The 27,959-nt window shown below is 36.5% G+C and overlaps 1 protein-coding gene across 3 annotated transcripts; it reads left to right on the forward strand.

Annotated features, from left to right (window-relative positions):
* Positions 1-2,543: 2,543 nt before the first annotated feature.
* On the forward strand, positions 2,544-23,835 carry rbm28 (RNA binding motif protein 28). 3 transcript variants are annotated; one of them, XM_058985856.1, is made up of 19 exons: positions 2,544-3,080; positions 3,597-3,743; positions 4,017-4,111; positions 4,204-4,279; positions 5,154-5,246; positions 5,867-5,938; positions 8,410-8,515; positions 8,995-9,218; positions 9,323-9,392; positions 10,056-10,165; positions 11,846-11,919; positions 12,365-12,500; positions 13,050-13,114; positions 13,576-13,734; positions 16,313-16,462; positions 19,370-19,444; positions 20,027-20,286; positions 21,903-22,002; positions 23,509-23,835. In XM_058985856.1, the coding sequence occupies exons 1-19, from the start codon at positions 2,966-2,968 to the stop codon at positions 23,641-23,643; spliced, it is 2,262 nt and encodes a 753-aa protein (XP_058841839.1). In that variant the 5' UTR covers positions 2,544-2,965; the 3' UTR covers positions 23,644-23,835. The 3 variants fall into 3 exon arrangements, with proteins under 3 accessions (XP_058841839.1, XP_058841838.1, XP_033889232.2); XM_058985855.1 differs by having other exon boundaries at positions 2,545-3,080; positions 8,407-8,515; XM_034033341.3 differs by having other exon boundaries at positions 2,546-3,080; positions 8,407-8,515; positions 8,995-9,212.
* The last annotated feature ends 4,124 nt before the right edge of the window (positions 23,836-27,959 follow it).

Here is a 27,959-nt window from a genome sequence, read left to right on the forward strand (position 1 = left end):
TATAATAACAACCCTGTAGACTTGATTGTGTTTTATTACACTGAAGCATTCTCTTTTATATGAGATGTTGTAAAAAAAATGAGTAAATAAAGATGTATGTGTTCATCAACAATGTGTATTTTGTATATTCTTTTCTTCCTCTTTTAAGATAGATCTGTGTGACTACATTAGGTTTAAAAAATTATCTTTTGTCCTTGAACTTTTTGCTAAATACAGTAATCCGTCACATATCCGACTGCAGTGGGACCAGAGTAAGGATGAAATATGTAAAAAGTCAGATGAATGAATCCTGTTTTAAATACCATTATACACAGCTGTAACAATTACTATATTCACACAATTACTGTTTTGAGATTCAGCTTTTATTAAGGAGCTCCCTTAAATCCTTTGTTTAGAAAGATACAGGGTATTAATGCTTGTGACAGAGTAGCCGTCTGCCTTTTGGGTGCGTGCATTCTCTGTTGAGTGACAGGCAGGAGATCGAGACGGAGGTTGAAGTTGATATGCCTCCCGCAGGCAAACAGGATTTATTTGTCAACACACTGAACAGCTCAAGTGGCACTACGAGCAATGGTAGCACACGGAGCACATACAACACAGTGTACAAAAACTTTGGTAGGATCTACAATATCTGAACAAATTTTCTCTGTTCAATAATAAACTAACGTTGCTGAAGAGGTTGATCATAGCGTATATGTGACGGGGGGATACATGACGGATTACTGTAGCAGTAAGACACTACACTATTAAATGAACCTTGCTACAAATGATCTGGTCGTAAAATACAATCTTTAGTGATAATGCTCCCTCCAGTGGATAAGCACTGACACATGTTTAAATATAGAGCCCAATTCATGTAGGAATGAATTTAAATGACACATTCATCACCACAATCCTCTATTTACCTTTCTGCACCATATTAACAACTGAATGGATGAACAATCTTGAGAAACCTTTCAGCACGGTGCAAGCGGTGGTTCTGCCCAATAGGTGCAGGTCCTAGAAAGTGGCCAGACAATATATTATGTATATTATGCCCACTGGGTTTAATTGTTGCAAGCAGCTTAAAAAACAGTGCTGGCCCTTATAACAAAGATGTCTGTAATCTTTTAATTTATACCTTTTCATGTTCTGTGTCTGGCAATGTGAGGCACACTATGGCACAATAAAAACAAATTGAGTACAAAATGACTTTCTGTAATTACAATGACATTTTCATGTAGTGCATTCTAGGCACATTCTAACCTCAAGTACAGCTCTAATGTGAAACCAGGAACTGAAATGTGGCTTATTTCGTGTATAATTTTTGCTTCATAATGAGGGTAATTCATTTCAGATGTAATGCAGCAAGGCACTATAATCTAATTCTCAAGGTAATTAATGTGAGATATTGTTAGAGCTTAAATGTCATTGAAAACTACAGCATGTCTACTGTATAATAAGGATGGTTTTAATTAGATTAAAGTACAGCAGGGAACCACAGTCTTATAACTTTATAGCAGAAATGGTGTTATAATTACAATGTGAGAATTACAATCAGCAATGTACTTTTTCTGGTTATAACCTTATTGTGGCAGAGCAGAAGCCTATATTGGCCAGGGGAGCACTTTAATCAACAAAAAGGTTCCAGCCTCTGGTCAATATGGGAAACTAGGGTACAGGAAGCCCAAATATGGGTATCCTGCTCTTGGTTTTATTAATGAGCAATTGACTCAACCACATGCTAGAAAAGCACCTGGCTAGGACTGCCCTGCAGTCAGTTTTGGACAGGCAGGAGAGGGGTGCCTGAACTGCTTGATGTTTATATATATATATATATATATATATATATATATATATATATATATATATATATATATATATATATACACACACACACACACACACACACACACACACACACACACTGTAGACAGAGAGTGCTGCTTTCATACACAATGGTTCAAAGCGCTTTACAGAGAGTTAAAAACAGAGCAGTATAATTTTAGAAATACAATAGAAATTAGAATAAAATACAAATACAACTAAGCTTAAAAAGTGGAAATTAAAAGGCTAGGTTATAAAGATGTGTCTTGAGCCTGGACTTAATTTCCAGGGAGGGATAATACAGTGAAATACAGGGCATAGTACATTAAATACAAACAGTAAAAACAATGTAAATACATTAAATACAGGCATATTATATTAAATAAAAGGCTAGGATGTGAATTCTAAACATTGTGGATGCATGTGTCATACAGAATCACACAAATAAGATGGAGTGAAAAACCTGAAATAGCAATTTAGACAACATCTAATTTGCTGAAATAGGCAAATACGAAATAAATACGTAAATAAATAACAAAATAAATAATAAATAGATAAATGATTAAATATATTTAAAGTTTATACTTATTTATGTATTTTCGTTTTATATTTATTTATTTATTTATTTCGAATTTATTTATTTATTTATTTATTTATTTATTAATTAATTTTGGCACAAATTATCCTTCATACACGCGCCGCCTATGCCGTACAACTAAGGATAGTAAATCGTTGCTTTTACCTCGGAACAAAAGTTCCACATCCATGTTGCTTTAAATCGGGGGTATTTTCTAGTAACTTCCGGTTTTATTTAAAAAATGGCAGCGTCCATGTGCTAACACGCAGGATGGTTCATGTACCATAAGATTTAAATTCCTACAGAACACGGTTTAGTTATTTATTTTTATTTGAAAAAAAAATATTAATTTTATTTTATTTTCACTTGCCTAAGACTAAGACAATTCCATGGGGATGTTTTAGGGTTAGGTGCTGCTGGACCTGCATCGAGTAAACAACACGTACAACTGCTTTATATATTGTATAAATAACTGTTGTTACACTTGTTCATATAGTTTAGATTTATGCTTCACTATGTACTAGTTTTGTAATTTTTTTTAAATCTAGCTACATATTAGAAACTAGAAACTAGAAATTAAAAATGTCCAGCACCTTATTCATTCGCAATTTGCCGACTACAGCTAGCAGTGATCGGCTGGTGGAGATTTTCAGTGAAGTCGGACCAGTAAAACATGGTTTTGTGGTAAAGGAGAAAGGTAAGGGAGAGCATATTGCATTTAATTATTTATTATATTTATTTTAAATGTACAACCAGGGAACACGATGTTGCAAACACACAATTTGTAGGAAACCCTTGAACGTGGAGTAAAGCTAAAGGTTTTACAAATGACTAATAGTAAGACTATCGGTACAGATTGAATGTTACATTTTATATAATATTTTATTAACATGCAAACAATCTCGAGAACGTGTGGCTTGTGGTTTCTGTATTCAACAGTTATCCCAGTTACTTTGCTAAAATGCATTTAATTGCTGTGTTTTAAAACAGTCTTTGTAGTTTAGCCTTCTGTTCACTTTAAGAAAGCAGGCCTTGTCGGTCGTGGAGTTAGTTTATATCCAATACATAATAGGTGTGTAAACCAAAAACTGACATTCGTAGTTTCTTTTTGTTGTTGTTGTTAGGCAAAGGATAGCACAATGCTAGCTTAATATTTTCTCTCAGTACGAGTGCTTCAAAATAACATCTTTCCCTGTGCTGTTTTTTCATTCAGGCAGTGAGACATGCCGTGGATTTGGGTATGTTACATTTTCCATGCTTGAGGATACCCAGAAGGCGCTGAAAGTGGTCAAAGACTACAATGGCCAAAAAATTACATTGACAGTTGCCAAGAAGAAACAACATGACAAAAAGAAGGGAGGTATGTTGGTGTTTGAATGCAAGCTTATATATAATGCTTTAAACTCAGGTTATTTAAACAATGTTTTTAAAGTAGATTAATTAAATGAGACTTGTTATATTTTCCTGGAAGTCCAAAAAAAACTAACAGCTGTATTTCAGTAATTAAAATAATTAAAGTAAGTTAAAGATTTGTAAATAAGGCTCAGGGATTTAATTTAGATTTGTTGGCTAGTATTATAAGGTTTTTTTTCCCCCCACTGTTAACACATACTGTACTTATTTGTTTTTGTAGAACCCCAGAAATCTGCTCCAAAAGAGCAGACACCCAAAACAATGAAGAAATCTAAAAGGAAAGCTAGATTAATAATCAGGAATTTGAGTTTCAAGGTAAGAGGAAAACACAACTCGGGATGCTTCAAAATTCGTTAGATTTCTCCAAAGGAGAAACATTTAATCCATGATGTGCATCTCCCCTGCAGTGTTCTGAAGATGATCTGAAGCAGGAGTTTTCTAAATATGGAGCTGTCCTAGAAGTGCAAATCCCATTGAAAGAAGGTAATGGGGGGGGGGGGGGGGGGCTGCATGGCAAAGAAGATTTAACTTCAGCTTTGTTATTTTTATTTATTTATTTTGTTTGTGTTTTTCTACTGCCAAACAATCCTCAAACTGGTTCTTATGAAAATATGACACTAGGGCTACCAACAGTTCCGAGTGACTGTTTTGTAAGCATTAGGAATGCTTATTCACCACTGCTACACCCCATTTAGAAAATTGACTTTACTGATTTTTTTTTTTTAGTGTATGTGTGCATTTGTTTTAAGTACTAGACCTCATCAGATTTAATTCAATGTTTTTTGTTAAACTGTTGTCACTTCGTAATATGTACAATCATTCTGAATGGCAATTATTGCAATGTGCTTAAATACATGTATGATGTGTGTTAAGGTACTTTACATCAGTTCAGAAGCAGCTTTAGATACCAGATTGTTTTTCATTATAGACATATGTAACACAATCTAGATCACCAAGTGAATATGAAGATGCAATAACAAGCACCATCATTGAAGAGGTACAGATATATAGCCTGCATTACAATTTGGTAAACACAGTATACCAAAACATTGACTAAATTCAATATTTGAGTAATTGCAACAGAAACACTCAATGATTGTTAAAAAAAAAAAAAAAAAAAAAAGGTAAGAGGACGAGGTAAAAAGTATGAAAAGGTAATACTATTTAGGGTATAAGAAATAATTGACAGCACATGGACTCTGTTTTCTAACTTTGCTTGTTGATCACATTCCAGTTTAGTTATGAGGTAAGAGGATTGCTGTACAATAACTGCATTCTTCTGGGGTGAAAGCTTTCTTACACACCAACACCTCCATGGTCATAACACTATCTAGACAATATCATTGTTCTTTTGCAGATGGAAAAATGAGGGGGTTTGCTTTTATCCAGTTTAAGAATGTCCTGGAAGCTGGGAAAGCACTGAGCGCTATGAATTTGAAAGAGATAAAAGGTAAGCAGGGCTGTGTTAAAATAAAAAAAGAAAGAAAATGTATTTCAAAGATGAGTGCATCTGCTGGAGACTGACGTTTTGTGCATATATCTACAGGATTATGCAGCACAGAAAACGTGTAACTGCCTAGTGACATTTTAGTACCACCTTTAGGGCAATTAGGATAATTACCACTAAGGCCTCGTGAAAGAAGTTATGCACTTGTGTGGGAGATGAAATTAGGACATAATGTGTACTGTACTTATAATCATTGTTATTGGTTAGTCTTTTTTTTTTAAAGATCCACTATCGTAGTTTAACCTTCATCGCGCTGTGCATGCATTCATTTTGTTTAATTATAAACAGTTTTAACTAACCTTAACAGGTTTTCATCTCATTTTCAGTCTACCTGTGGTGCATTGATTATGAATCACCCTGTACATTGAATATTGTTAGAGAAGTTGGGTCAGGAGTAGCCTGAACAACTGTTCCTATATCTGGAATGTTAAAGCCATTGACCAATAACACACGTATAGCTTGCTTGCTGAAAGTGACTTTTGAAAACCTACTTGTTTATTACATAGGAATATCATTTTCTAAATGTCATATCTAGTATACATTTTGAAACTGATGCATTACAGGCAGACAAGTAGCTGTGGATTGGGCAATACCCAAGGATAAGTTCGTAACTACACAGACTTCTTCCACCTCAGGTAAGTTTGACATTCAGAAAAATTACCTTCAGAATTTAAGCACTCTGTTTTAATGACTTACACGGCCGTCGTACTTTGCAGTACAGGCTTGAAACACATATCATTGCATAGGGGAGGGACTGACGTTCACTTCCTGCAAGTTTTTTTTGTGTGGCGTCACTGAGAGGGACATTTAGTTTCTAAAGGGTGGAGACAGTTTACAGCAGAGAGAAAAGCAGAAACAAAACGATTTTCGTTTCAGAGACAGTTACACAGTGCTCGTTTCTTACGACAAAAGAGTTGACTTCACTGTGGAGGTGGCATCCCATGCGTACAGACCGGGATGTTGACAGTGTGTGTATATTGTAACAAAAATCCTTAACGTTTATAAGAATGAGCCTTCAGTCGATTCAGAGCCAAACTCGATCTTATTATACCAATAAATTATCAAAGACGATTTGCCAATTGTTAACGAACTATTAACAGGTCGCTGTGGGCCACGAACTACGCCGCTAAAACTAATTAATTTTTTAAAGGAATCTCATGGTGGAATTATGCTGTCTCTGTTTATTCACTTCTCTCTCTGCTTCACAATAACAAACACTCCCCCTGTCACTGGTCTTTAGCCCCAGTTAGTCCCGCCTTGTCCCACTCCATGGCCAATCACGAGCAGCTGCTGTGGTCCATGCCTGTCGCCTATAGGCTGTTCAACCAATGTGAAACACAGCCCCTCCTACTCCAAGCGTTCCTGCACTTCACAGACCTCACATACGTTACAATAGTATCTTTTTTGCTTATTACGGATGATAATTAAATTCATAACTATTTTATTTATAAATATTTATTTTGAGAAAGTAAATCGAGAATAGTGTCCATTTATTGCTTACCCTGAGAATAAACGTCAACATAGAGTCAACTACAGCCAAAAAACGTCACGGGGGAGCATCCCACTGAAAAATGCTTGGTCCTGAAAGGGTTAAGCTTTATTGTATTCACCGAAAGCAGAGAACTTTGTTAAATTGAACAATGTTCATCCTGCTTCGGCACACAAGAAAGTCTAAAGTTGCATTGATTATTTTTTTTTTTCATTCATGATAATCACAATTGTTTGGCTGTGCCCTCCTTCATAACCAGATTCCTTTTTATTTGTAATGAGCCTATAGTTAAATGTATTTGTTACTGCTAGTTTCTTTAAAACAAAACAATATGATACAACAGTCCCCCAGTGTCCTCTGACACATGGCAAGAGTTTCAGAGGCTGGACAGGTTCGGGGGGAAAAAGCCCTGAAACGTTCTTTTGATTTCGGTAACTAGCTGTGGGCTGCCGAAGCCTGTAGCACCAGGCAGTAGTCTACAGTTTATCATAGTACAGTATCTACCACTTACACCATTCAGTGTTATTGCAGGCAGCCATTTATATCGGACAAATAGTGTTTGCCATTTGTCATTCCTATTGATTTCAATAATAAGGGCGTCGTTATACCATGTTAAGCATGCCGTATATTTTGGGCAAACTCGGCTGTTTGGATATCGTTATGTGCCATTCACATAGATTTAAATACAAAAGACAGCACTTACTGTAGTAAGATCTTGATAGATCGATCAATCAGCTGTTTGCACCTCGTTACTAAGCTATTACCTCTTTACTGTGCCTTGGCTATTTAATCCCTGTATGCAGTGTTGGGTTTACAGTTTGAAAAAACAGCACTGACTGCAACAGCAAGCAAGCATGGCTGGAAAGAGAAAAGAGATGAGCATCAGCACGAAAATTCAGTGTCAGTAAAATGTCTGTTAGATGCTGTGTGCTTGCTAAAGCATGCTTGGAACTCTGTCACTCGGCAAACAATGCAACTTTGCTTCAAAGAAACTGGGTTTTCTGTAGTTGAGGAGGAGAGTGCTGACGAAAATACAACTGAAACTCTGACTACACCAGAGGGGATGATGGGGGAAGAATTCTCAGCTGTGTCACTTTAGCGACCAGGATGCTCTGCCTGAAACAGACCCCGATGATGTAAGCGTGCGTGCTGTGCTTGTAACACTGCGGCGTGCTGTGGAGCAGCATCCGGATATAGAGCCGAATTGGGATGTTTTAGAAAACGCTGACAGTTTGCCGTCCATACAATCTGCAGTAATGTAGCCTACCAGTACTGTACGTTTCTGCACTTGCATTACCTTTTATTACATTCATAGGTTTTAATAAAACCATTTTTTTCAGTGTAGTGTGTGTCTTAAAGATTTTTAACCACATACACACGTGTTTGTTTTGTTTACTGTACCGGTGACTGGGGGACATTTTGAACGTCAGGTTATTGTGTTTATACCGTCCATCAATTACCACGGGCGATTCATGTAACCAAACACACCAGTTCTAAGCAGTGGCGACTGTACTACATAATTTCTAAAGATGCTCTCATTATTCTTATGGTAGCAGAAAGGGGGATGGGGCTGTTTTTTGTTAGTTTGTTTAGGTATTTCATGTATTTTGTTAGGAGGTCAGAAGAAAGAAAATAAGGATTCTGACAGCAATAATGAAAGTGATGGTGAAGAGGAGGAAGAGGTAAAAAAGCCAGTTGACACACCCTCTAACAAGAAAATAAAGTAAGTTGCACACTGTGTGTTTGTTTGCTTCTTTCTAACTTCTGTAATGCAACAATTGCATCTCTTTCTGTTTTGTGTACATTGAGGACTAGAGATCATTAAATAGACATCATTTTGAGAGGATCAGGCAACCTTTTTTTCCCTCGGTTATCTGTAAAGAATTACAGAAATGCATTTTGAAGGTAAATCATTAGCATATAGAGAATATTTTCCAACGTTTGAGTAGTTGGTCATTCACACTAGCAAAAATGAATGGTGTTCGACATATTACATCCAGTGAAAGGTGGTATTGTATTGGTAGATATAATGATCTTTGAGTTTGAGATAAAGCAGGAAGCAAGTTCCAACCTCATCCCTCACGCTGAGCTCATTAATGATGATGTTTCCTACATGCCTGGCCTTAGAGACTGGCACGTATGTGTGAGGTTGAGTTTTAGAGAGTGATTCTTTTCCAATAGGCTTTTTACTTTGTGTTTCAGGGCTGAAAAAAAACCTGCTCAGTTGGCCAGTGAGGGGAAAGCTGAAGATTCTGGGAATGATCCTGAGAGTTCTAAGGGTGCGATTGCATCTGATGAGGAGGAGAGTGATGAAGAGGCTGGAGGTGCTGGCTCTGATCAGGAGGAGGAGTCTGATCTGAGCGAGCTTGGTTCTGAAGATGATGATGAAGATGATGATGATGATGATGATGATGATAAAGGTAAAGGTGAAGTTGAAAAAAAAGTTTAGTTTGTATAACCCATAAATCAAAAGGAATAGTACTAACACTCCTTCGTGTTATAATGAGCTCTGTTGTTTGATCCTTTCTAGGTAAAAAAACAGCAAAGAATAAGAAAGCCCCTCCTGAGGATGTTAATGAAGGGAAAACTGTCTTTATCAGGTGAGCAACATCATTGTATTGAACAGTTTCTTCCCAGTGTTAAAAAATGAATTATTAATAAAATGTATCTTATGTGTTTTACTTGGGGGATCTTCATGGAGGTGGATTTTATTGCACCACCAGTAAGGATTTCTTAATTTACTCCCCTTTTTAAATGATCAATACGCCTCAACAATTCTTTGGTTTTACACCAGTGACACACACCATTAACAGAGCCCAGTGTTAGATGAATGTTCTCTCAGCCTTAACGCTGCTTTAAACAACATATTGAATAGAATTGTTTATTAATTTTAAAATAAAATATGTCTCCAGGTCAAATTGCAATAGACAGTAGCAAAACGCATTTTATGGAATAAACTGTTTTCAAACCTAATTCTGAGAGTTTAGATTTTTAAAGCTGTCCCCAGCAGCAAAGATTGTGCATTGCTCATATTGTGTGGCATGCTGTGAGTGCAGACGTTTTCTGGATAACATCTACTTAGCAGAAAATACGATTTATGGCAGTTGTCAAAGAGGAACACGGGGTATCGATTTTGCCCAGAGGATATTGTCTCGGCTCTCCCCTTGAAAAAGCTTCACTTTATATGCCTCAGCATGCAGTAAGGACCCTTTGGAAATAAGTTGACCTGTATAAATAAATTAAACTATTACTGATTGTTCTAGGAACCTGTCTTTTGACACAGAAGAGGATGGGTTAGAGGAGGTTCTTCTGAAGTTTGGAGAACTTAAATATGTCCGTATTGTGCTTCATCCAGATACTGAGCACTCCAAAGGTCAGTTTCTATAGCAATAAAATAAGTGGTACGTTGATTTATTGTAAACCATGTTTTTAGGGAGATAGGATTAACAATAGAGAAGATTGTTTTTAATTCAATAATGTAATTAAATTGATCAGTCTCTGTGGCTTGTTTCTGAATTAATTTACACAGTCGGATTCTTTACCACACATCATTGTCCATCACTGCTCATTAGAACAATAGCTTACTTTAATTTAAGAATGATGTTGCTCATTCATTAATTCAACAGCTGGTGAGTTTAATGACATTTGAAAATAACAAAATAACCAATGATTTCACAAGAATGTACTTTAATAACGTCACCCCCTTTTGCATTAACTTACTGGAGTAGTTAGTAATTTAATATGTTGGCATTGGTTTTGATCATTAATGGGCAAGGAGTATGATGTTTAGAACTGCAGTTTAACCCTTTGCAGTCCATTTATTAATTGCGCGTCAGGCACGTCAGGTCTAATTAATTTTCACACGCGCAGTTAATTTTAGACGCGCTGTTTAAAAGTATTTTTTTCCACAGTCAAACGGGTTTAAATGGCCCTGCATATCAACAAAGCACTCACTAGGCATCTCCAGCCCCGCCCCACCCTTTCGTTCGCTATAGCTTTCACCTATGTAAGAAATAAATAATAATAAAATTAATAGTCGTACATACCGATCAATCATCTCCTGATCACTCGTTTTATCACCAAACTCTTCAATAATGCAATCCAAGTCATTATTTTATTACCATAACATCTCAAAAAAGCTCTGCAAATGTCCGTGTTCTCTGTGCGCTGATTCACAGGCAGCCAGCTTGTCATCTGATACCAGGGCCATGTATGACTAGTCATGAGATACGCTTTTTTTTTTTCGACTTGTCTCGGCTCCTGTCGCTCCCACTCGGCAATTGAATGGTTTTCTCGGCTTTTTCCGGAGAAAAAACGACTAGAAACCCTTTTTTTGCATTTCTATAATGATGTCAGACCCAGTCCGACAAAGGACCTGAGAGGAATAATTGCAATGTCGGACCCAGTGCGACAATGGACCGCAAAGGTTTAAGTTTAAAGTTATATACATTTACACAATGTGGTGATAATTCTCTGTGTTGTCCTTAGCCCTTCTGTAACATATGAGACCCTGGAGAGAACTCTTAACATTCTGTAAACATACCAGCCATTAAAGCTGGGTAGCTTTTTTGTCCTGTGCAGGATATTTTGAATTTGTCTTTCTTACTCCAAGGGAGTAGTAAGTGTCAACATTAATTAAGCTAGTGCATATGATGAGCCAGTGTAAATAATTTAGGGAGCAAATGTTCAGAGAGGTTATTGCAGACCTTTCCTACTATGATGTGGCTTTAATGTCATGGAATAAATCCAAAAAAATGTGGAATAGGATAAAAAAAAAAGGTTAAAGTTCAACATTTTAATTGTTACATTTATTCAATGATATTTTACATTATTCTCTGTGGAAGGGGACAGCCCTTCCTAACAGATACAATTTCTTAATTTTAGAAAACCTTGTAAAATCCCCTAAATACAAAAGCAGTATCCCCTAAATACTGCTAGCCTCCATATGGACTATGGAGCTGTTCATTCTAAGTTCTGTGAAGTGTTCCAAATATTGGACTAACTGTTATAGGTTCTGATGTTGGGTTTAACCCTATACCTTATTTTTTGACAGGTTGTGCCTTTGCCCAGTTTAAGACAAAAGAAGCTACAGAAAAGTGTATTGCTGAAGCTCAGAATGAATCTGAGGTAAGGAGATACGTAAAACAAACATTGTCATAGGCAATATGTCGCTATGAGGTTCATACTAAAGATATTGGAACTAAGGTTTGCGCTTTTGTGTCTGCAGATAGGTTTGGTCGGTTATATTGTGCTGTTTGAAATTCTTTGCATCCAACGTCAATTTAGTGCATTGATTTAATCATTTGGTTGAAGAATGTGCATATTTTTGCACATTTTTGGAAGTATCATTTTTATATATAGGATCCATAATTGGTCTCAGTGAAATCACGTTTTAATTGAAATCCAGCAACAGAATAACTGCATTGCACAGCACAACCCTGGCAAAAGGGATATACAATAGTGGAGGCGCCTGCCATTGTAGTCAATTATTCAATTGGAAATGCTTATGTATGTACATGTGTGCCTAAATGCAACCCGCATCATTGTAACTGTGTAATTAAATAATTAATAGAACGGAGGTCTGAAAGTAGATGGCAGGACGTTGAACGTTGTCTTGGCAGTCAGTCGGGTGGATGCTATGAAGCTGAAGGATAAGAAGGTGCTGAAGCCCACAGGAACACGGAACCTATACCTGGCAAGAGAGGGCTGTAAGTGTCAAATTTGATTTACATTATTATTTACATTATCTGCTTTTAAAAGCTGTAAAAGAATACATTGACAAAGGTAAAATAGAAAAATCTTTGTTCCCTACACAGCTGGCAAGCATCAGTGAAATATCTAGTAAAATATCTAGAATTCCTAGTTGAGTAGAAGTTTAAATAGTCATTTCTACAACAATCTTAAAGCTACTTTGTAATTCAATTCACTTAGGAACCTGGAAATATTAAATCTTTAAGATATAACCTTCAATTTTTGGAAAAAACAAGGTCTCTATATGAGGCAGATTATTTGCTGCAGTGTTCCTTGATTCACTCAGACATCCACAAATAGAGCCACCCTCCCCACGGCAAAATTAATACACCTTTTGAATGTTGAAAGAAATTTGTAAGAAGTGAAAGTTAATGTGAAAGAACCTCTCAAGTCAATGCATCCCTTAAATTACCGGAACTATGTTAAATTCCTATATGAGTCGGCATGCAGATTTGTTTTCAGAAAGTGTGTCTGTGTATAAAATGATTTGAATATTTAATTTACAGTTATCCGTGCAGGAACCAAAGCAGCTGAAGAACTGAATGCAGCTGACCTTGCCAAGAGAACACGTGTAAGCACTTGGAACTAGGACTGTATACAGGGTTGGGTTATTTGAGGTCTTCATCCAGACAATAATTCAGAAATCACTGTAAATAATTTCAGGTAAAAGTTGGGAGTTTCACACATAGGCAATTGCAAAATACCCACTTTACCCACAGATGATTGTGTTATAAATGTCTAAGCAGTGTCATCATTCAGCAATGGATAATACTAAAAGCGAGACTTGCAAGCTTCTTGTCAGGTAGACATAGATTTGTCTTCATTTCCTGAGTGTTAGAATCTGGGGATAAAGTATTCACAGATGTCTATGGTCTATCCTTACATGCTGTACACATTTTTATCTAGAAAATTGCTTATCTAATTTGAGAGTATGATGACTGATGGATCTAATTTTATATTTATACCATGGCAGGAATGTGCTTGCAAAGAATTGCTTTATTTTAACTCATCTTTACAATTGTTTCTTTTTAGTTTGAAGAACTCAAACGACAGAAGTTGAAGGATGTCAATATTTTTGTCTCGAAAACAAGGCTGTGTGTTCACAACATACCCAAGTCCATGGATAACAAACAGTTAAGGACACTGTGTCTAAAGGCAGCTGGGGGGGGCAAGGGTGTGCGGATAAATGAGGTGAGAGAAACTATCTTGCTTGCAAGGCTACACACGTATGTCAGCATTCTGATGTCCTGTTATAAATGAGGACCCTATGTGTTTTAGCCTCAAGTATACAGTTTTAAAAATAGTTTTTTAAATGTAAAAGAAGGCTAACCGTGTTTGCAGTAAAGGCATTGTAATAAAATGCTACTTGAGGGCAGGAAGAATATTCCTATTATGCATTGCCTTTGTCTTTCTTGACTTCATAAGCTTGATGCAGAACATCATTTTGCTAATATACTGCTTTAGCAATTGAATAGGAAACTGGTTATGGAAATTGTTTGGCTAACTTATACTTTTAGTTGTGGATTGTGTACGGTGTACGATTAAAAACAAATGTGTTAAGCTATCCAAGTTGCTGATGGACATCAATTATCTATTGATTGGGACCCCATGATAACAAATCGATAATATTTTACTGAAATCGAATATTCCATGAAATTAAAAACTTGTCTTGTATATATTAACTTACTGTCAAGAATGCAATTTGTGTTTTTGCTTCTAAAAGTTACTGAGAATGTGTCTGTGAATGTCTGCTGTAGAAATCAAGAGTAACCTGCTTTTATTTATTTTATAGATATTATTTTGTTTAAAATCAGTCCCAATTGCAGCAGCCTGTCTTGAGCGAAACGAATACTCTAACTTTGTTTCTGGTTAAATACCAGAACGCAACCTGCTTGTCAGGCACGTGGCAATCTACATCATGGTGTCTGAACAGGAGCTGGTGAGAAATAAAGGAGCAACCAAAAGTAATGTTTGGGAGCATTTTCAGTTCTGGAAAATTAAAGGACGAGACGGTGTACCTTTTAAGCAAGGACAAGGCAGTGTGTGCAGTATGCAAATGGAAAATACGACAAACTTCGCTGAAAAACAAAAATCCAGAAAAAGTAGATGATAAATACTGTTTGGAAAAATTATGCTATAGTTGTATTCACTGAAGATAATGCAAATCTAAGTTGCTATGCAAAGTCATGTAAAGTTTTGATGAAATATGAAAGCAAAAAGTGAAATGCATCTCTGCAGCTGCGGCATACTGCTGCATTCGCCAGAAAATTGTAACCTCCATCAGCAAATAAAAAGAAAGTAAGAGAGAATTATTTCCATGTGAATAGGCCATAGCGTTAATGTAGTTTTTTTCTCCTTTGGGGAGTTTTTTTTCTTCTTCTTAATTTACTGTTATGTTTACACTGTAAATTCATCAGATTTTACACAAAACAAGGCAAAGGCTAATGACAGCAGGAATATGAAAATTGGGGCGTTCTATATTTAAATGCCAATGTATTTATCAAACGTGTCTTGAGACATCGGGAATTGTTTGAATTAGTTTTGTATACCATGCTATAAAAAGAGGACTTATTGTCCCTTTAAACTGTTACTGTGAGGGAATTCTTTTTTAAATTGTATTTTAAAAAGCATTTTAAATTGATAGTGATCGGTAGAATTTGCACGATAATCGATGTCCAAGTCAGGGTTCGATTTACAACACTAGTTTACTACAGTGGACTGCTGCTAGCTCAATTTGAAATGTTAACCAAGTCCTACAAAAACAACATTGTTTTGCCAAGACATTCGTTGCTTTGCGTAAGTTATTTTCTTTTTTTCACCAAGTAAAAATAAAAATAAAATGGGACAAGGTTACACAGAACCTTTTCTCCTCATGTTTGTCTAGAGCAGTGAAATGTTTAGTCTCACGGGAGGGGTTGATCGTTCCAGGGTGCCTCACGGCAAAGGCAGTGGATTGTCATTGTCCATCTCAGTAGCATAACAGCCCTCAAAAATGTAATTGGTTTCTGTTTAATTGTGTGCTTTATCTTGCCTTGAAGGGTGTCCTACATTTCTTTATATCCATCACTATGTTTTGAACTGAGTGAAAGCTCTAAAGTTTTGTAGGGTTTGTGGTATTTCAGGACAGGTGTGTGGAATGTAGGATGCTTGAGACGGTACACAGTTTTGTGGTCCATAAACATCTTTTTGAGAGGTCAGTTTACAGCTGACATAAAGAACCAAATGGACACGGGCCCGTAAATTAGTATCATACATGCTATTTTTAATAGCACAAATTCACCACTAGATGGAGTAGTGTTTTACTTTTATATCTCTCCACAAAACTGTCATCATGTTTGTTTGATTCAGATAATTTGTTCACCTTTTGTAGCTGGTTATTTGTTAAATGTGCTGGTTTTAGTGCCTGCCCACCCCCGAGAAGCCCATAAGGATAAACTTTGCTTGTTGTTGGTGTGTTTATTGTCAGTTTAACATGAAATACCTGGTATTGGAAAAGATTGCAGTAGGTGAGGGTACACTTGGAAAGTGTTGGAAAGCTGCACTTTTAAAATGTGCTTTGGTTACTTTGTGCATAGCTAATTTAGAATCCTCACATGTGCTTCTTTAGTAATGTAGAGATTCCATAATAGTCTTGGACACCTGTTCCAGTGCCTTTAAATTTCTACAATGAATGTTATTTTCCTTCAACACCCAATATGGAGAATGGGTGTCTGAATAGGACAGCATAAGCTCCCCATACCTAACAATTAAAACGTGTGTTTGTTTTCAGTGTCGGGTGATGTGTGACAGGAGTTCTCAGACTGGGAAGGCTTTGGGACGTTCACTTGGCTATGCCTTCGTAGAGTTCACGGAACATGAGCACGCCCTCAAAGCTCTACGACACTTGAACAATAACCCAAACATATTTGGGCCAGAGAAGGTCAGTACGTTTTTGGCTTTTCTAAAATGCTTACCGCCAGCTGCTATTTCTGAACAGATGTTTAACTATAAAAACAGTGCTATTTTTACCTGTTATACTGCCACCCTGCTGTCTGCCAACTTTCCAAGCCAAGCACACTTACATATAAAGCATTGTAGTTTACCTCGTAGCGCCAGAGAAATAATCATGATGACTACAGTACATGCATAGTTACAAAACTGCATTGCAAAAATATTACAAAATGGCCACTCGATCGCGGGTACATTTTACACCAGAGCAAAAGAGAAAAATCTGCACGTATGCGTCAGAAAATAAGAAAGCAAGTCAGCAAGACATTGCAAATGTTTTCTCGGCGCAGTAGGACATAACGGTTAAACGAAGGACAGTTGGAGACATTATAAAGGATAAAAACAAATGGCTTGCTTTCGATGGACCTTCAAGAAAAAAGCAACACCTTCCAAAACACCGATTTAGAACAAGCCCTGTTTATGTGGTTTAGTTCAGTCTGCCAATGAAATGTCACAGTCACTGATGGGGTTTTAAAAGAAAAAGCGAGTTCGACAATGAACTCGCAATTGATGATTTTAAAGCTCGACATGGAATTTCACAACACTTCATTAGCAGTGAAAGTGCTGGCATTAGTCAAACAGTTTTCAGATGGGAGAATCAAAGCCTGTGAAGTTATTGCACAGTACGATCCTTGTGACGTTTACAATATGGATGAAACTGGACTTTTTTTTACAGGGTGTTACCGGATCATTCACTGTTAACTAGTAACCTGACTAAGGGAACAAATAAAATGAAGGACAGAATCACAGTTATTCTGTGTGCAAATTCAGGTGGAACAGACAAACTGAAACCACTTGTTATTGGGAAATCCAAAAACCCCAGGTGCTTTCATAACTTTAATGTGGATATCTGCGCAACATACTGTTCAAATAAGAAAGCGTGGATGACGGCAGTGCTGTTTGCAGACTGGTTGAAAGAAGCTTGCAATAGATGCTGGTGTAATTTAGGCATTTAAGTCTCACTACCGCCGCCTGCAGATTTGTCACCTGATTGACGCTGTTGACAGAGAACTTACCTTGATGTTGAATGATGCAATACCGTTCTTTCACATTGCTTGGAATAGCGTGAGTCCCCAAACAATCAAGAACTTTTTCTTGCATGTGAAGATTATGCCAGAAGCAGAAGCTGAAATTGTGGAAACAACAACGGCAAGTACATAACACTGTGCACCAGGAAGAAATGAACAGGGCAGGTACAGCACTGAACATCTCAAGTGATTGCATGATGTCGCTTTCTGAGTTTCAACACATTGATGGTCAATTGAGCACTGAGGAAGCAATGACCGAGGAAGAAATCCTGGCTTTCGTGCGAGCAGGGAAACATTTGAAGAGGATGGCAATGATGGTGACGAAGACTGTGGTGGATCTGTCTCAACCAACATCCCTGTTGCAGGCTCGTGAAGCTTTGGGTACATTGTTTAGATTTTTTTAAATGAGTGACGGCTGTAATCCTGAAGACTTACAGCAATTAACGTACCAAAGGTGTCGGGTCGATTCCTTTCATCAGAAAGGCTTGACAGTCTAAAATAAGTGACTTTTTTTATAAAACACAGAAAAAAGGTACAGTAAGAGGTTTGTTACGTGCAGGTTTTGCATAAATTAAGCCTAATAAATGTTTAAAAGCAGATTTGTTTTTTGTTTTGTTTCAACAAGTCTGAATGTACATAGTAAGTACAGTACATACGTTTTTTATTTCTGCTTGAACTACTGTACTTAAATGACAATGCTGTAGGCTACTTAAGGCATTAAGTATACATTGCTTTGTGAAAAATCAATACAGTATTGAATAGTTCATGGGGGGGGGGGGGGGGGGTAGTTTCAGAAGACTAAATTTCAAATGACCAGAACAGTAAACATTGAAATCATATGTTTTTTTTGTTTTTAAAAAAGCATTTGTTTGGTTGATTTGACACTAAATTTGTGTTTGTTGCATGTTGTGTTAAAGACTACAGAACTGTAAAACTACTGTAAAAGGACTTCTGTACTACAGTAGTTTTGAAAGGTTAATGTTTATAGTTTGGAAATAATTCATACTAAAAAGTAAAACTTTTGAATTTATTGCAAACATAGTGCAGAAGTTGTTTTTTTTTCTCCACTATAACGCCATCCTTGCTTATTGCCCGTTTTTGCCAATGGTTTTTACCTGGCGGTATAAAGAGGGTTGACTGGTGGACTAGTTAGAATCCAAGTGTGTGTGGGAGATTTTTACATTTATCCCCACATACTTTGTATTTACAAAGTTAATGATTTGTTTATTAATGATTAATAAACAGTGAAGTGAAACACAAGAAGAAAGAGAGAATGTTAGGTTTGGCAAGCACTGTTCTGGTAATGCAGTATTCCTATCATTAAAAACAGGTCAATTATAAATTGTGTATGTGTATAATATGTAATACTAACACAATTCATCTTATAGATTGAAGAAGTCTTAGATTTTTTTTAATGTCGTGTGTGTTTGGACTGAAGAGGGGCAATTGTGAATACACCATGTAGTATTTTATCTAGTTTTTTCCAATGTTGAACTGCATTGAAACATGATAGGCATGGCTGATCTGTCTTATTTATTTTGCACATGTCTGTTTTAATTCTTTGGTCAAGCTATATTTTCAGTTTAGTCTGATTTTATGGTACTCAAGTCATGAAATTTAACCTGATTTTAATTCAGTGTCCTGCATTGACTCTGTATTCAGATTTAGGCAACCTAATGATTACTCCCTCTTTAAAAATAAATAAATAAACTCAGACATAGGGTGTGATGTTGCCACTTGTACATGTTTTATATATTCCTATACATTAAAATCTTTTAAACGTTTAATCACCAAATGTCATTTCTCCTCAGAGACCTATTGTGGAGTTTTCTCTTGAAGATAAGAGAATGTTAAAAATAAAGGAAATGAGAGCACTGAAAAACCAGGTATGAAAATGTTATTCTGTTGCCATTCATATTTTAGGTACTTTTTAAAATAAAAATAACTGGAGAGCATGTTTACATCGGCAGGTTACTTCCTTAAAGAAGCTATAAGCATATTTTACCATAATTAAAAATTGCTATTTGTATTTGGGCCCGATGCCAAGCATCAAACAATTCGATAAAGATGACGGATTAACACAGGGTACAAGTTGGTAGTTTTTATTGCCGACACTAGAGGGTAACAAAATGCAATATAAAGCACAGGCAATACTGGAATAAAGGACCAGTTAATTTATTATTGTTTGCTTTTGTCAAAAAGGGTCAGATAAGCAAATTCTATAAAATATTTTTTCAAACATGTCATTCCAGCATGCCAATTGCTTTACTTCAGCAGAAATTCCATTATAGTGGAAAACAATTGGCCCTAAATACCTGCCAATCAATTCTAACTTCCCAGCCGGCATTACATCTGGCATTAAACGAATCATTAAAAAACTAAAATATTGAATGGGAGATTAAAAAAAAAAAAAAAAATTTAAAAAAGTCCTTTTGAGTATTCACCCCTTATCTCTTACATCCATACAGAAAAAGGTGAAGCACACGGTGGGCTTAGAAGGGGATAAGAAAGTCCCCAATATCGCTGATAAAAATAAAAAGCCTAGGCAAGATAATGGTAACAGCGGAGAGAGACGACTTGAGGCATTCACACACACAGGAGTGGACAAGGAGGGCAAATCCTGGTCAGGATTCGTAACCAAACCAGGTGTGGAGGTGGAAGAACTGCCAAGTGGCAAGAAGCGCAAGAAGGTCCTTCCCCTTCCCTCACACAGAGGGCCTAAAATCAGGTAAGAAAGGAGGCCACATCGTAAGGCCTGGCTTCAGTATTCCAGATAAGGATTTTTGTTTTTAATGCTGATTTGTTATTGACAAAGTCATTGCTATTTGTGCACCGGGATTAGTCAGCGTCAGTACATGAATGTTACAGTTTTAATCTCATCAGAGTAACCTCCATGTGGGGGATTTTGAATGTAAACTCAGAATGACAGATGACCGAACAAGATAGATTTAAAATGGTTTTCAGTTGGCATAATAGTGTAGTGCTCACAAATAGCTAATGTTTGGTGAGTGGTGGTGTATAATAGCAGATCAAATCTCTAAATTATTTTAATATAGCAATGATGTCACTGTTTTCTGGCACTGTTCACATCGGCACTGAAAAAATAGCATTGATGGTATGATACAAATTAAAATACTCAAACATTGGTGCTATTTATTATTATTATTATTATTATTATTATTATTATTATTATTATTATTTTGTTTATCGTCTGTTTTAAATCAAGTGATGATTGCACATACACACAAACACCAGCTTCTATTCAAAACTTTTTTTTTTGTTCGCTACCACAATGCTTTGGAATTATTGACCCTAAATATTTTAGTCACGGGCCTGATGCTAAGTTTATAATTTCAGTGTACTTTCTATGTCTCATAAATATTTGATGACAACTTTCTGGAACTTTCTTTGGGAAAAAAAAAAAAATTCTTTAGGTCATTATATTGTGTAATAGGGGACTTTTAGGAAAACAAAACTTTCCAATGCAGTAATTTCAGTCTACCCTAGTATCCTGTTTAAGTTCTGATGTAGGTCATTTGCATATTGTATTATTACTTAAGTCATTGACATGGTCTACTAATAGACAGATTAACCTCGATTTTAAATAATCTAATTGGTTAACACAATACTTAAATCAGATTTATATCCTTATTTTCCTAATAAATTATATGTCGGGTATTCTCAAACCTAAATGAAGAGATTAATAGTAATTACTTGAAAATAATAGTTTTGAACATCATCTTTTTCCCTGTGCAAATAACCCTGTATATATGATTCCATTCTTAGTAAGAAGGGTTTCCTCCCATATATGCTCATTGAGATTCAGGTCATCCAATAAATGGAGACTGATCACTGTGTACATTAGGTACTCATATTTCACACACATACAAGACATTTATACCTTCTAAACAAATGGTAACCCATGCCATTAATTTCCCCCTCAAGATATATTCTGTAGATGTTACACAATGTGACTGTCATCGACCCAATCATCCGAGCAGTATCATCGACTTGTCTTTAGACACTCACAAGCGTTCCACTTGCTCTGGCTGAATTACTTGCATCAGTCCTCCTTAAAATCAGAAAAAAAGTGATTTGACATTGAAATGACTACTTTACAAAATAGTAATTTGAATGTCTTTGGTTTGTGACCAATCCAAAGTATTTTCATTTTGTACATATTTTATCAAGAACCTCTTGTGATACAAACTACATGGGACTGTCAAAGAAAGTACTGAATTCACAACTCACAATATCCTTATTACAGGTCCTGTATAATCACTTTTCTCTCATTATCTTGCTGCAACACATTTTGACATCTGAATTTGTATTTTATCTTTTCAGAAAAAGGGATAAAGGAAAACCGCAGCTACCACAACCGACAAAAGCCAAGAACCACCCCAGCAGAAAAGAACGTGTTCAACAAATGCTTCCAGTCAAACAGGTACATTAACTTCTAGTATTAGAATTTATACTCCAGGTGATAACCAAGGAAGTACAGTTGCATAAAAAATATAAAAGGGTTTTTGAATTGAGTAAAATCTAACTAACCCATAGAAAATGGGGCATAATATTTAAGCAGTAGCTGTATTCTTTAACATGCTTTACATGAACATTGAGGACATTCTAGATCTTGCATTGAAATGCACAGACTTTATTTCGCTGTGACAAAACTGTAAATATTTCAAACAAAGGGGCTTCCAAGTGGCGCATCTGGTAAAGGCCTTCTATAGCCTGGACGTCGCCAGTTCGAGGCCAGGCTATTCCACTGCTGACCGTGAACAGGAGCTCCCAGGGGGGGGTGATTTTAAAGTTGGTGGTGCGCCGCCTGGGGGGGGGGGGGGGGGCTTTAGGTCGGCCAGGGTGGCCTCGGCTCACCGCACACCAGCGACCCCTGTAGACTGGCCGGGCGCCTCCAGGCTTGCCTATAAGCTGCACAGAGCTGTGTTGTCCTCTGACGCTGTAGCTCTGGGCTGGCTGTATGGCGGCCTGCAGAGTAAAAAGCACCGGTCAGCGGACAGCACAAGCTTCGGAGGACAGCGTGTGTTCGTCTTCACCACTCCTGAGTCAGCGCAGGGGTGGTAGCGGTGGGCTGAGCCTAAATACAATTGGGCATTTCAAATTGGGAGAAAAAATGGGGTAAAAATTAATTGGTGACTACTACATTTAAAAAAAGATAAAAAAAAAAAAAATTCAACCAAAAGAGAGAGCTTCAAAGGCCTGTAGCACTGGATATGCAGCTTTTTAAAGTACTGTCATTTACTTATTTGCATAACAAAATATCTTGATAATAAATAGCATGTTTATGTAATGAATGACAGGTGAACTTTCCCCTATAAAGCATATAAATAAATACTAAGATAGCTGTTTTGTTTTGTGTTTTTATTTGAACAATATTAAGACACCAAAAGCCATTGTACTGTCATTACTAAGCCATAGATACTGGGGGAAACATACTGCACAACTTGCACACAGAATGTAAATTGCAGTAATTTGTACTTTAGCTGGAGGGACCTTTGTTGCTATTACAGGATACTAATTCAACATAATGTTTTGGCATTAAAGTGAATGGGAAAATCAAACTTGACAAAGGGTAAACATGTTTTCAAAACCACTTTTTGTTGGTATTGTGATCAATTCTGGGTAAAACATCAGTTATGTGCTGTTCAATTAAGGAATGCTGTGGTGATTGTTATTGATGAAGCAACTGGATGGCTCAATTTGCAGTTTAAAACATAATGCCTCAGGGAATGGCAGAGCGACTTCCTTTGAAACAGACCGTTTTACTGGAATTTGTTTATTGAATGATTAGGCAGATTTCCTCTTTCCTGCTGCATTGCTTGTTGTTCACATTCAAGGTATTTTTGTTTTTATATTTATATCTAGTTCCTAATGTAAGGAGATCATCCTTCTTTTTCTCATTGGATTGTTTTTTTTTTGTTGTTTACAGGCACCTAAGAAGAAGAGAACTTTCAGAAACAAAGAGGATGATCGGTTTGATAGTCTTGTTGAACAGTACAAAAAGAAAATTCTCGGAAATCCCAAGTCATCGATTGTGAAAAAAAAGAGCAAATGGTTTAGTTAAAACTGCAGTGAAGTATTTTACCATTACTACTACAGTAGAAAACCAATTCAGTGTGTCCTGCAGTTCTACGTTCTCATCTCCACACTGACTTTTTTTATATATCATACATTGCAACAAGAAGATAGAGTTGTTCTTATGAAAATTCAGTTTAGCAAAGTATGCAATTTTTTTTGAATAAACAAAACAAACTTATTTGATACATGAAGTTCTTTTTATAATTAACACAATGCTTTGCAATTTCAAAATGTCAAGCCTTACTAATAATAATTGGTGAGTCATATCTGTCTATCGATCGATCTATCCATCCTTACAGTCTGTCTAAAATAAGCTTTTGTATTCGAGATACCCCTCATATATAGTACACATCAAATTAACGAAGGTTTGCATTCTTTATCAGCATTGTCTTAGCAATAAACCTGGTAGATACAATAGCATTATGCACATTATTTAATAGTTTTCTTGCATTTGAAGTTGCTGCAGGAGCAAATTCAGACACTACTGATATTTAAATCAGTTTTTAAAGGTTTGAGGTTCCTTGACCCCTTTACGGCTTTCACTTGTCTTCATGAACCTATATTGACCAGCCAAAAGTTTTGCACCGGGGTACAATTTGTTAATGTTGTGGCATATTAACACCTCCTCCCTCAGATGATTCTGGGTACATTGTGTCAATCCATATCTCGGTGACCATTTAAGATTTTAAAGTTGTTGGTTGCTCAATAGTTTGTGCTTTTATGACATTTCAGATATTTTTGAAGATTATTTCTTGGGTGTTTTTGAGACTTCAGGTCTCTGGGTTGTGCAATTGCTGGCTAGCTTTCAAGTCCCTTTGAATAAAAACAGCTACATATTCTCTACAAAATTGTTTAAAGGGATAAATACTGTTTTAGTTTATTGTAATCGCTAATACTCATACTTCAACGGTTTCAACATTTGGATGTCGTCTGAGTCATTAAAAATGGGGTTTAAATGGGATTTTTCATGCATCCTGTAATAAAATGTAGCTTCCAGCATTTGAAAGCTTGATGGACGTCACTAAATATGTTTGGTGTACTGTTACAAAAATTATAGCCCTTATTGGACCCATAAGTTTCTGTTAAAGTCTGGAAAATGCTAGCTCTAGGCTACTTTATTAGGCAACTGTAGGCAACTAATAAACCCTCTCTCCTCTCTCTCTCTGTCTTTCTGTCTCTGTTCTGTTCAGTCACACTCAGCAACCTAGGGAGCCAGTGGTATTTGTCTCTGTGAATTTAAATGGCTTTGTACAGCTAGCAGCGCCCATCTTCTCATCAGTGGGGTATATAAACCTAGCTGCTCCTTTTATTAAAAAAAAAAAAAAAAAAAAAAAGTGCCATGCAGGGGTTTGGGGTGGGTTTATTAAAGTAGTTCTTGCCTATAGAAAAACAACAAAGTGCAAATGCACATTTTGATAGTTTTTTCTTGTGTAATTACTGTTCTAGTGTTGTGGTGGTAACACATTCAGAGAAAAAAACCTACAAATATAGATAGATGCCTAACAGTGTGGGTAGTAAAGATCACGTTCTCCAGAATTTGCAAGATGGAATCCAGCAATGTTATGTAATGCTTCCACAAACAAATGCAATTACAGAACACCATCCTTTGTTTATTCAAACTTGTCTCAGCCATGACGTTGTTAATGGCAAGGGGAGAGTGTTGCACAAATGCTTATCTGTCAAGTTCAAGATAGTGACACAGGCTCTAACCTGATTCTGCGTATCATCTCCAGCCCGGATCAGTCTTACTTGGGTAAGAAATTCAATTAGTTAAGTAGTCTGATCTTCGCGGTCCCTGGTAAACTGTTCTGGCGTCTTTGCACATACTGCCACATAGTGGCAGTCTTTGCTCAGAGTTAGGGCTTTGGATTGAATAAGCAGGGCACTTAACCCATTTGCCCCTGTGCCTCATACAGCTATGCTTCAGGCTATTTTGAGGACAGCATTCTTTATGCTTTTTCATTGGACTTCCCTTGGGCCTCTGTGCATGTAGCATCTTTAGGAAATTTTTTTTTGGGGGGGGGGGGACGGACACAGTATATTGCATCTAAGCTCAACTATTAATGGCTTTATTAATGCATCTTGTTATATTGTTGAAATGTGTGTTTTATAGCTCTATGTTCAGCACTGATGGTTAATCGGATGCTTGTTTTCAAGATGGCTGGATGCATCCTGAAATTGGTACTGACAATTCATTTGACCTAATGTCTCAGTGCTGCATTGCAGTGAGACATTGCCTAAGGGAATGACATCAGCAACAATTTTCAACCACCTCACATGCAACTTCTACAATTATGAAGAAACGGAGTGTGCGTTTTATATCTGCTTTGATTATTTATTTTAGATGTATTAGTTTTTGTATTCAGTTTTTTTCCCCTTCTGGCTGTGAGACGTAGGGGTAACTGTACTACTTCAGCTTCTGGTGATGTTGTCAGGGATGGTCATGCTGTAATTTGTTAATACCTAAGATTCTTTACTAGTCTCGTGTTTAGTCAAAACCTTTTATTGCTACTTCATGGCATCCTGCTATAACTCTTAAACACACAGTAATGCCGTTGTGTAAGAATTTTCTGTATGGTTCAATAGAGCTGTGCCTTGCAAAAAAATAAAAAAAACAGTACTTAGCAAATTACTCTTGAGTAATTATTGATTGAAGGTGATTATTGCCTTATTACAAAACTCAATAAATGCACAGTTAGCAATCTAAAAAAAAAAAAAAAAAAAAAAACACTGTTTGGAGAACTAAATAGTAAGAGCAACAACTTGGCAGCTGAAGTATATTGGCTATAGTATACAGTAGTTGAAATAGGACATTTTTAAAATCATAAACGACCACTGTTTTACCTCAGACGACCTCAGAATATTTCCCAGAAGCATAATTTTTTTAAACCCTTTAAAAAGAGGTTTTTTTTTTTTTGCATCAGCACAATTTTAAATCAAATTTGACTATTCACAAAGAAGAAAAAAAATGTTGGCAGAAAGATATCCTTGTACTAATGCAAGGAGCAAAGATGAAATCACTCGGGTATTTACAATTTCCAGACACGTTACCAGATGTACTTTGTCTTGATGGGAAATATTTTAAGAACTATGCAGACCACATTAGGGTAGTTTTGTGAAACGCAGCATGCACCTAATTTACAGTAGTCCTGTTGCATATTATATACATATTACAGTAGCTTAAGGCAAATAGCTTAAAACACGTCGACCAAATAAAAAAAGCATTTTAAAAGCCTGAGATGAACAAACTAGGCACACAATGAAAAGGTAACAAATACTGTGCAGTAGATTTTAAATACTATTTGATACCTGGTGGAAGTTATGCTGAAGACCAGCATAGTGCATTTTTTTTTAATTTATGTTTTTTGGGGGGTTAAAGACTGGTTAGATAAATACAAGTTTATGTGTGCCAAGAACATGAAACTCAAATGTCTCTTTTAGTGTATTTCTAGGAAATTGGGTAAAATGCTTGTAAGACTCCTATCTCCACCACTATTTAGTTCAACCAACATTTTAAATGTACTTGTGTATCATTTTGTGAATCTCTGTATTTTATAAAATTCATGGTCCATTCCAAAACTGGTAAAAGTGTTTTGAATTTTAAGGTTCCCCTGGAATATTTAGCAAGCTGATTTCAGTCTGTCATCTTGTGTTTCCTTTAGGAACGGTTATGTTTCTTACAGCTGTTCACAGAAGCACGTGTCTTTGAGTAGCATTAGCAGGGGGGATCAGTGCAGCATTTCCTCCAAAGCAAAGGATGGATTGGGCCAGTTGGGAAGTTAGAAATAACAAATCTGGGATTTTTATTTGTGTGACTCTGCACTTTTATCTGTGTCTGGGTGCCTGCCAGGGCAATGTTTAAGGTGTGTCTTCAACACCTGGTTCAAGATATTACACTTTAGCATGCAGCAAAATAGACAATATGCACTATGTTGTTCGTGGACTGTATTTTGTGTCGCTAATCTAGGGGTGTGCTGTGAATTTTATGCTCAATTTACAATATGCAATGAGGTTTGTTCACCAGAATGGACCATGACACACCACTTTTAATAATGGTCCCTTATAAAATATTTGTGGAGACCTGGATTTCAGAAGCACATTCCAGCTTGTCAGATATCAGCTCTATCACAGTTTGTCAAATATGCTGTTAAACTTACAACAGTGATGAAGTTAGAACATTTAGGTAAGGGCCCAATTACTAAAAAATAAATACATGTGTGACTACATAGTGCAGGCAGTCCTCCATTTTAACATTAGGTATATATTTAAAATTGCATCAGCACCATTGGGATGGTGAGCTCT

The sequence above is a fragment of the Acipenser ruthenus genome, chromosome 14 (assembly GCF_902713425.1).
Source record: "Acipenser ruthenus chromosome 14, fAciRut3.2 maternal haplotype, whole genome shotgun sequence".
Classification (NCBI taxonomy): domain Eukaryota; kingdom Metazoa; phylum Chordata; class Actinopteri; order Acipenseriformes; family Acipenseridae; genus Acipenser; species Acipenser ruthenus.